The 8751-nt window shown below is 44.5% G+C and overlaps 1 protein-coding gene across 5 annotated transcripts; it reads left to right on the forward strand.

Moving 5' to 3' along the window:
* The first annotated feature begins 39 nt into the window (after window positions 1-39).
* On the forward strand, window positions 40-8472 carry NDUFV3 (NADH:ubiquinone oxidoreductase subunit V3). 5 transcript variants are annotated; one of them, XM_041487840.1, is made up of 5 exons: window positions 40-174; window positions 266-338; window positions 2128-2257; window positions 3669-4537; window positions 8199-8472. In XM_041487840.1, exons 1-5 carry the CDS (start codon window positions 124-126, stop codon window positions 8354-8356), a joined length of 1281 nt encoding a protein of 426 aa, XP_041343774.1. In that variant the 5' UTR covers window positions 40-123; the 3' UTR covers window positions 8357-8472. The 5 variants fall into 5 exon arrangements, with proteins under 5 accessions (XP_041343774.1, XP_041343776.1, XP_041343775.1 ...); XM_041487842.1 differs by lacking the exon at window positions 2128-2257 and having other exon boundaries at window positions 3590-4537; XM_041487841.1 differs by lacking the exons at window positions 40-174; window positions 266-338 and adding an exon at window positions 1785-1805 and having other exon boundaries at window positions 3590-4537.
* Window positions 8473-8751: the final 279 nt, after the last annotated feature.

An 8751-nucleotide genomic window follows, 5' to 3' on the forward strand; every position in this document is an offset into this window, starting at 1 on the left:
CCGCCCGCCATGCGCCCGCGCCGCCACGTGCGGGATTGCGTCACCGCGTCCCGCGCTGACGTCACCCCGCACCAGCCCCACCCACCGGGAGGCCGCGGGGGCGCCGTGAGGGCTGCGGGCAAGATGGCGGCGGCCGCGGCGCTGAGGGGCGGCGGGAGGGCGGTGACCCGCGAGGTAAAGGGGCGCCTCCGGGAGATTCCCGCACCCCCTCAGCTGTCGGGATTCCCTCCCGCTCTGTTAACTCTTGTTGTGTTGTGCCGTGCAGGTGTTGCAGCTGGAGGCGCGGGGGCTTTGCACGAAGCCGGTGGGCACCGGGACGGCGCCGCCGCCGCCAAAGAGTAAGAGGGTGGTTTGGCTGTGAGAGGTATCGGGGTGTCAGTAAAGGAATGGGTGAGGAGAGATGGGGAGGGGTCACGCCTCGGAAGAGGCGCTGCATAAGCTGGGAAAAAACAAGGACTGAAAGGTCACCGCCATGTAAAGCGAGGGTGTCTGATAAAATGTACTGCGTAGTAATAAAAGTAAAAGTAAAGGTCTGGTTGCGTGGAATAAATTTATATATATATATATACACACACACATATATACATATATATGAATATAGTTTTATTTGTCACTTCTTTTCTGTTTACCTTCACCTTAATAACATTCAAGGCCAGGCCAGATAGGGCAGTGTCAGACTGTTCAGTGTGTACGAGGGTGAATGGCTTCAAACTGAAAGAAATTAGAGTTAGATCATATATCAGGAAAAAATCTTTACTGCGAGGGTGGTGAGGCCCTGGCACAGGCTGCCCAGAGAAGCTGTGGATGTCCCATCCCTGGAAGTGTTTTTAATGAGGTGTAAAATCTAGTTTTTAACTTAAGATGTTTGCCCTTGTCCTTTGAAATGTTTGGTTTATCAGGGTTAAGAAATAAAAGGACTAGAGAAGGTCTTCTGAGATCCAAATATCCCAAATAGCAGCTGCAGGCAGTGGAGTAAGAAGCTGCCATGGCCCTGTGTGTTAAATTTGGTTATAACGCTTCTTGCCCCATGGATCTGCAAGCCTGAACCTTGGTTTGGATGCTGCCCGGCATCCTGCATTGAGGATATTTAAACCCTTTTACCCCTGACCAAAGTCAAAACAAATTTCAGAGACTGATGTCTTGTTTGTATAAATGGAGGCTCAGTGGTTCAGTGAGGTTTCCTGTCCCAAATTAGAGATCCAGGTGCTGAAACAGGAAAGCTCCATGGAACCATATGTAGGAGCCATCAGACTTGTTGACTGCTGTTGAAAAGATCACTGAAAGAGCAGCTGAGGGCAGACTTCTGCCACCTTCTTAAATGCCAAAGCAAATAAAAACCTGGCTGTTCCATTAAGAAAGCCCTCACTGCATAGATTGAACAGCAAATTGCTTTTTATTATGATTTATCTTTTTGCATGAAGTGTATTTGAGATGCACTTTATTATCAGTTTCTGGATTCACTGTCCTGCAGCTCTGATTTGTGTCAGGAGCCCTCTTAGGCCAGCTGCTCCCCCTGCAAACACTCAGGTTAATTAAGACGTAGAGGATGCAGCTGCCTGTACCAGATTCTGGCTGGAACAGGATGTGCAAATTTTCCTTGCTTTGATAAAATGGTTGTGTTTACATACAGAGTCAGTGATGGGAAATAGACCTGTAATTTCTGCCTGTCACCTCTCTGAGTGTGATCAGCCTTTAAATAAATGCTGGGAATGATGCTGATGTTCCAAGCATCAGGAGGAACACATCTGGGAATGGTGTTTCTGTGACTGATTTGGAGGTGTTGTTCTTTGGGCAAAGTGATGCAGGTACAGATTAGCTGGTGCAAAGTTTGAAATACCATAATTAAAGTGGATCAGTTGTGTTGGATGTTTCAGCTTTTAATCATAAAATCTATCTTTTTCACTTATCCAAACTTAACTGTTTTAAGTATTATTCCAGTAACTAATGGTCAAGTTGAATTTTCCCTGCCTTCTTGATTTCTTAGGATGTTTTAACATTAATACTTCTTCAGGTTTTGCTCCGCTTTCCCTTGTCTATCCTCTCTTTGGCCATTCCTGTGTTAGTTTAACTCTTCTGTGCCTCTCTGAAGAACTCTTCCATCCTGAGTGACGCTTCCTCACGTGTTAGTTTCTCCAGGCTGCTGTTTGGCTGGGTCAGTCTGTGCAGGGAGTCAGACCTCTTCCAAAGGTGGCTGCCCATCCTCCTGCCTCCCCCTGCCCTTCCTTCCCATCCTGCACCTTCCGTCTGGCAGAGAGAAGTATGTGCTTGAAATTATCCAAAATACTACCTGTAAACTTGAAATCTTCTTTTATTGTATTTTGCTATGATAAATCTTTGCATTTCTATCTTAAATACTTTGCTTTTATTTTCATGTGCTTGTCTCTTCTGTGATGTTTTCATTTAGACATTGCTAAAGACTTGCTTCTGTTCAGAACTAATGGTAATAACTCCTTGAATCATACAAGGTATTACCAGACAATACCAGCGAGGGGAAAGTTGTATCTTGTTTATGGGCATATAAAGTAGATCTGGATTTCCAAACTCTGCAGAAAAATCTGCATAATGGGCTGGAAGTCTGTTCAGTTTTGCTGCTGGTTGGAAGTGGTGCAGCTTGTAATGGAGTTGGCTTTGCTACAGCCAGTTTCAGCCTTGGTGAATCTTAATGTGCTCCCAGTCCTCCTTCACCTCCTGTTTTCTGTAACCACAACGGTATTTGCTGTTGCTCAGCCTCCTGAGGATGATGATAAGCATCCAAGGGATATTATGTATTTCCTGAAAGGACCTGAAAATTGCTGCCTTCCCCTTCGACTGTTGGTTCCATGTCTGGAGAGTTTAGCTTAATGCAGGTATCCACAAGGGAGAAGAAGCTGAGACAGAAGCAAAGATGAAGCATCAGGAGATCTTCTAAGGCCTCTTTAACAAAGAGGTCTCAAAGCAGAAATAGGAAGTGAAGCCTGGAGGAGATGAGGTCTTGGGGAAATAGTGTTGAGCTGTGGGGGCACACCTCAGGGGGCAGCTCACAGGGCAGTGAACAAGTAACACTTTCATGGATGGACTCAGGTATCTCTTACTCTGCTGCTTTTCCTTTTGGGAGTCATCCCTCCCCTCTGCTCCCAGGATAACTCTTGCAAGCAGCTGTGGCTTTGTCTCTTTACTGTGTCTCTGCTTGGCTGGCTTGTTCACAGATCAGTGTTGTCTCTGCAGCATTGCTTGAAGAGCTTGGCTGATGAGCCATCCTAATGCCCACCTGAGATAGGGAAGTGTCTGCAGACCTTTTCCAGTGCTGCAGAGTTGAAGCACAGGGAAAACCAGCTCTTGGAGGGGTCTGGCAAAGCGAGGAACATAAGGGGTTATCTCTTGAGTTTTGGCATCGCAGCAGCAAAAACTGTTACGTGCTAGTAGAACTCCAGTTCCTTTGACTTAAAAAAGTCTAAAAACTTTCTGCTTCGCAGTGCCTGTATTTAGCATTATAACTACTTTCAGTTTATTTTTGTAGCAGATTATCTCTGAAAGTTAAAACTGTGTGATTAAGATCAGTAATAGTGATGTTAGATACAATGATGATAATCCTCTTTATGCCGTTTCCTAGATGTAGTGGCACCACAGGGAAGCACCAAGCTGCTTGCCGTGAAGGCACCAGTTGAATTTCGTAAAATGTTGTCTTCTAGCTCTCTCCTGCTGTCTGCAGACAAAGGGGAGAGCATTTCTAGTACCACCCTCAAGGAAGCTGCAAAACCTGCTGAAGACAAGAGGATGCCCACGTCAAGAAAAACTGAGGTTGCATTTCCTCAGCGAGGAGTTGCTTCCTCCCGTGAGGAGGAAAACCTCACCACACCTGCAAGAGGAGGAGGCCTGAGGAAAAAGTTAGCTGAGGAACAGACTTCATCCAGCTCAGAGTCAGATTCTAGCTCAGATTCTGAGGATGAGAATGTTGATGATTCAGAAGTTGTCATTAAAACTAAAGTTGAGTTTCCCAGACGATATCCCATCATTTCTGAGAATATAGCAGTAAAGGCATCACTGCTGACAAAAGAGAAATTGTCCCAGAAATCCCTCAAAGAATATGGAATTAAGAAGCTGCCACGCAAACCAGAAATTGACGTGTCTCCTGTAAAGCAGGTCAAATTTTCTAAAACATCAGTCAGCCAGGAAACATCAAAATCCAAAGCAAGAGACCCCAAAGTAAAATCCCCTCCAAAAGAACAGAAGTTGGTCTTAGAACCACATGTGAAAAGTCTGGACCTCACCAATATCACTCGTAAATCTGATCACGTGGAGGAAAAGTCCACTGGGCCCCAGGTAGCAGCTCTGCAGCTGAAAACCTCAGCAGTGACTCAGGAAGACAAAAAGCAAGATCTGCTATCCGGAGGAGAGAAGGAAAAGATGAAGGAGGCACAGGAGTTGCAAGCAAAAGAAGCAACTGCTCCTAAAGTGGAAGAGACTTCTGGAAGCACAACGTTGGTGATGGGCACCACAGCAAAGGAGAAGACCACGCAGGAAGCAGGAGTCCAGGCTGGAGAAAGCAGCACAATAGAGGGTACAGCTTTAAATTGTTTGAACTGTATTGATTCATGTAGGGTTTGACTTTTTTAAAGGATTTCTACATCTTCTCTGATCTTTGTACTGAGGCTGGCAGAGTGGCAGTGACTTTCTGGAAGATAAATTGTTCACTGCTAATTGTTATAAGCTGTCAGTAATACTCAGTCTCCAGCTATGCTGGGAAAGGAAGTGGTTTCATTTCTCTGTATTTATAGTTTCATAAAACAGTTACTTATAAAATGGAAACAAGATTGTTTCCACTGTGAGTGAAATCATGGGTTTTATATGACAACACTTGTTTTCATTCTTCTCTTTCCTTGGAAGGATTTGGTAGCTGCCATTCTCATGAGTCAAATTTGGTGCCATCTCATTGTTGCTTAATCCCTGCCATCTTTCTGGTTTTGTTTTGGGTTTTTTTTTGGGTTGTTTCGATGCTTTGTTTTTCAAGCTGTCAATGTTTCAGATTTCAGAAGGCTTCGAGAAATCATAGTGTAATGCCAGAAACAGGCCTTGCTGGTTCTGAGACTGGAAGGTTGCAAGCAACTTGTGTGGAAGTAGTGAGTCAGTTTTGTAGAGAGCTGGGGAGGAGACAGTGGTGTGTTTTCAGGAAAGACCATTGTGCATCACGTAATCATCTCCTCAGCTGTGCTTCCCTATCTGACTTACCCTTCTCATTTACTGCCATCCTGTTAATTGATGGTCCTGCTGATCTCATTTTGTGTATCTCAGTAGCAGATGTCTCTCTGTCCTGATCTGTTGAGATTCTGCTTTGCATCTTAGGCAATATAAATCTGCCTTTCTTCAGACCCCTCTTCTCATTGCCACTTTGAATTAAAGAATTTGCCTGCTTGGAAGTCAAAGCAGCATTAATTGTAAGGTTGCTTGAGTATCATTCTTCAGGAAAGACCCTGGGGGCCAAGGGAACAGCAAATTGAACGTGAGCCAGGAATGTGCCCTTGCAGCAAAGGCCACCAAGGGTGACCTGGGAGGAGCAGGCTGAGGGAGCTGCAGCTCCTCCCCTGCTGAGGTGCACAGGGGTGCAGTATTCATTTTGGGGCTCCCCAGTGCAAGGGAGGTATGGTGCTGCTGGACAGAGACCACCAAAGTGCCACTGAAATGATGGAGGGACTAGAGTAACTCTCCTGTGGGAGCTGGGACTGTCCAGCCCAGAAAAGAGAAGGTTTAGACAGGACATTATCCAGGTGTGGAAATAACAGAAGGAGAGTGCAAAGAAGACAGAGGTAAGGCTTTTCAGTGGTGCACAGTGATGGGACAAGAAGCAGTGGGTACAAACTGAAACACAGGGTTTTGCCTGACCATCAGTAAACACTTTTTTTACTGTGAGTGATAGAGCACTGCACAAGTTGCACAGAGAGGTGGTGGGGTCTCCAACCCAACTTGGAGACATTTAAAAGCTGTCTGGACAGGGCCCTGAGCCTCCTGCTCTAGCTGACCCTGCATTTGGCTTTGGACCAGCTGACATACAGAGGTGTCTTCCAAGCTCAGCCATTCTGTGGCTCTGAAGTGCCTGACCAGGTTAAGAGACAAAATAATTGCAATTGTACATCAGCTTCTGGGAGATGGTGCTGAGTAAAAGGTCTGCCTTCTGTTTGAGGGGTTAGTTGGCTCATCATTTCTTCTGTTTCTTTACCTTCTTCCTTGATGGCAGCTCAGATGACTGGAAGTGGCACTCTGTGCTGGACTCAGTCTTGGAGGTCTTTTCCAACCTAAATAATTCTACAATTTACAAACCAAAATGCTGCAGTGTTTGCAAGCGATATTTTGATTTGCTTGGTCCTTCTTGCAGTCAACAGCATAAGCTTTCTTTTAAAAGTAACAAAAATTTCGGGGCTCTTTGTTTTTATCTACAGATGATGCTTTTCTCACCATTCATCCACAGTGGAGTTCTAGATGCTCAAACGTTTTTCTTTCCTGGTGTCTCCATTTGTATCTTGTTCTCTCTTCCTTCTTTGAGAGCAGCCACTGCTTTTCCTTGTTCAGCATTCCCAGCTGACTGTACCACCTGTAACTCCTGTCCTGCCCCTGTGTCCTTATGTCTGCAAACTCTGCAGCAGCCACACAAAAGATGTAAAAAGAATTTTTCTCAATGCAAACCTGGATGTTCAGGTGATGTCATCCCTTTGTAGAGCAGTCAGCAAAAACTGCTGCCTTGAACTGCTGAGTGAGGAGCAAAGTTGTAGCTGGGAACTCAGAAATAGGCCTGTGATTCATTTCATCAGAGCATCCTGAGAAGTGCTTGCTCTTTAGGAGACAAAGCAGAGATGAAGGATGAAGTGTGGGGAGGATGAACTCAGGAATAAATTTTTCCTTTGAGAAGTCAAGTGCAGTGTATTTGGGCAGGAAGAACAAGGCTCCATCTGCTTTCCTTCCTACACATCTGTCTCTGAATTTGGAACAACTGGCTCTTGCAGGTTGAGCTACTCTTGCCTCCCCTTGCCTGTTCCTGGGGCTCTTTGCAGCAAAGAGCATCATCTGCCTTTTCTCGCTGGATCTCATCTCCTGTGAGCTCTGTCAGGAGAACTGAGCAGCAGGCACAGGGATATTTCCTGTCATGTTTTGCTGAAATCATGACTTAGTACCTTGAGTTTTATGAGCAAGCCTTGCTAAATGCTACAGATATTTCTCTTAATCTGATAGCTTCACACTGCAGTAATTATTTCATAAGTAAAGGGAAATCCTGGTCTTCAAGTTCTTGTGTTTTTATTACAGATGGACCTGTTAAAATAAGGGCTTAGTACAGTCTAACCTGAACCACCACATACAAATTTATACAGCAAAGCTTTTCAGTACACTGTCTGTTGTTAAAACTCTGAGTATGCAAGAATAAATTAATACTGGGAGTAAAGTTTTATTTCTTGCAATTTTCTCGGTTGTAAAATCAGCCTGTGTAAGAACCTTTTATGTAAATGATACTGCCTAGATTTGCATAATATTCTAAAAGCATAAGAATTAATGTTGGCTTTAACAGGAAGTAAGGAGTTCTAAATAACTTTATTGGGTTATTCTTTTTTGAAGGATAGCTAATACAAAGGTTAGAAGGTTATATTTAAAAGAAATTTACATCACAGGCTCTTGATAGATTACTGTTTGATATAACCTCATTTGAAATTAAATGGTGGAGATCTTGCTAATTCCATCGCTTCTCCCCATGGCAAAAATTCAATGTGTAAAGCAGCTCTAAGAGCTGTATCTCGTGGTCTGACGGGATGATACATCATTTGTACTGCTCCTTTGCCCCTCCTGGTTTGCTAGGAATGTCACCTACTGTTCTGGCTGGAATGAAAACCAAGGCAAATATGAGAAAGCCAGGAAATGCAGACATATGTCTTCCAGAGATAAATGGAATGTTCTGCCCTGTCCACCCCCAGCATTAGGTGGTGGTTTGGGTTTAAAACCTGTGCTGTACAAGATGCCTTGTGCTGATCCCTGTTCCCCACTGCATGTGCTGCTTTAGGGCCAGACAAGGCACCAGCTGGACTTACTAAACTTCTCCTTTTGTTAAAGTTGCTGACCTTTTTTTCTTTCAAATGTTGACTGGATGAGGGATCTGACAATTTATGAAGGTTGATTCAGTGCTTAAAAACACTGTCCTCTGGTGTGGCATCCTCATAGTCACCAGTTCCTGTTTGTTTTCACAGAGACAGCTCAGCCTGCTCCAGAGGAGTTTGATAATTCCACCTACAAGAACCTGCAGCACCACGAATATCACACGTTCACCTTTCATGATTATGTCGCTGTCCTCGCAAAGTACAGGCAGCCTCAGCCCTCCTCTGGAAGACCATCACCCAGGCACTGAGAGAGCCACACTTACAGCAAACACCCAGGCAGGATGGTGAATTGTTCTGTTTAGCACTGCTGCTTCATCTGTGTAATTGAAATCAGATAATAAATAATAAAGGCATAATAACTTGGGCTTCCTTGCTGTTGGAGTCCCTCACTTCTTGACTTCAATGAGTGAACTGCAAATGAATTATCACTGAATAAAAGTATCTTTTCTACCTCTCTATATATATTATTTGGTGATAGTGTAAAAAAGTCTTTTTGACTTTTCAGTGTCTCCAAACTTTGGATACTGACCATTCTTACAGGACCATGTCAAAGATTCCCATGGGATTCAACTCCTGTGGAGTATGTGCCATGTTTAATTTGGTGTCACTGTACTGCAGCGGGCTGTGCTCCTTGCACACAAAC

Source organism: Pyrgilauda ruficollis, unplaced genomic scaffold (assembly GCF_017590135.1).
Source record: "Pyrgilauda ruficollis isolate IOZ18807 unplaced genomic scaffold, ASM1759013v1 scaffold85, whole genome shotgun sequence".
In the NCBI taxonomy this organism is placed as follows: domain Eukaryota; kingdom Metazoa; phylum Chordata; class Aves; order Passeriformes; family Passeridae; genus Pyrgilauda; species Pyrgilauda ruficollis.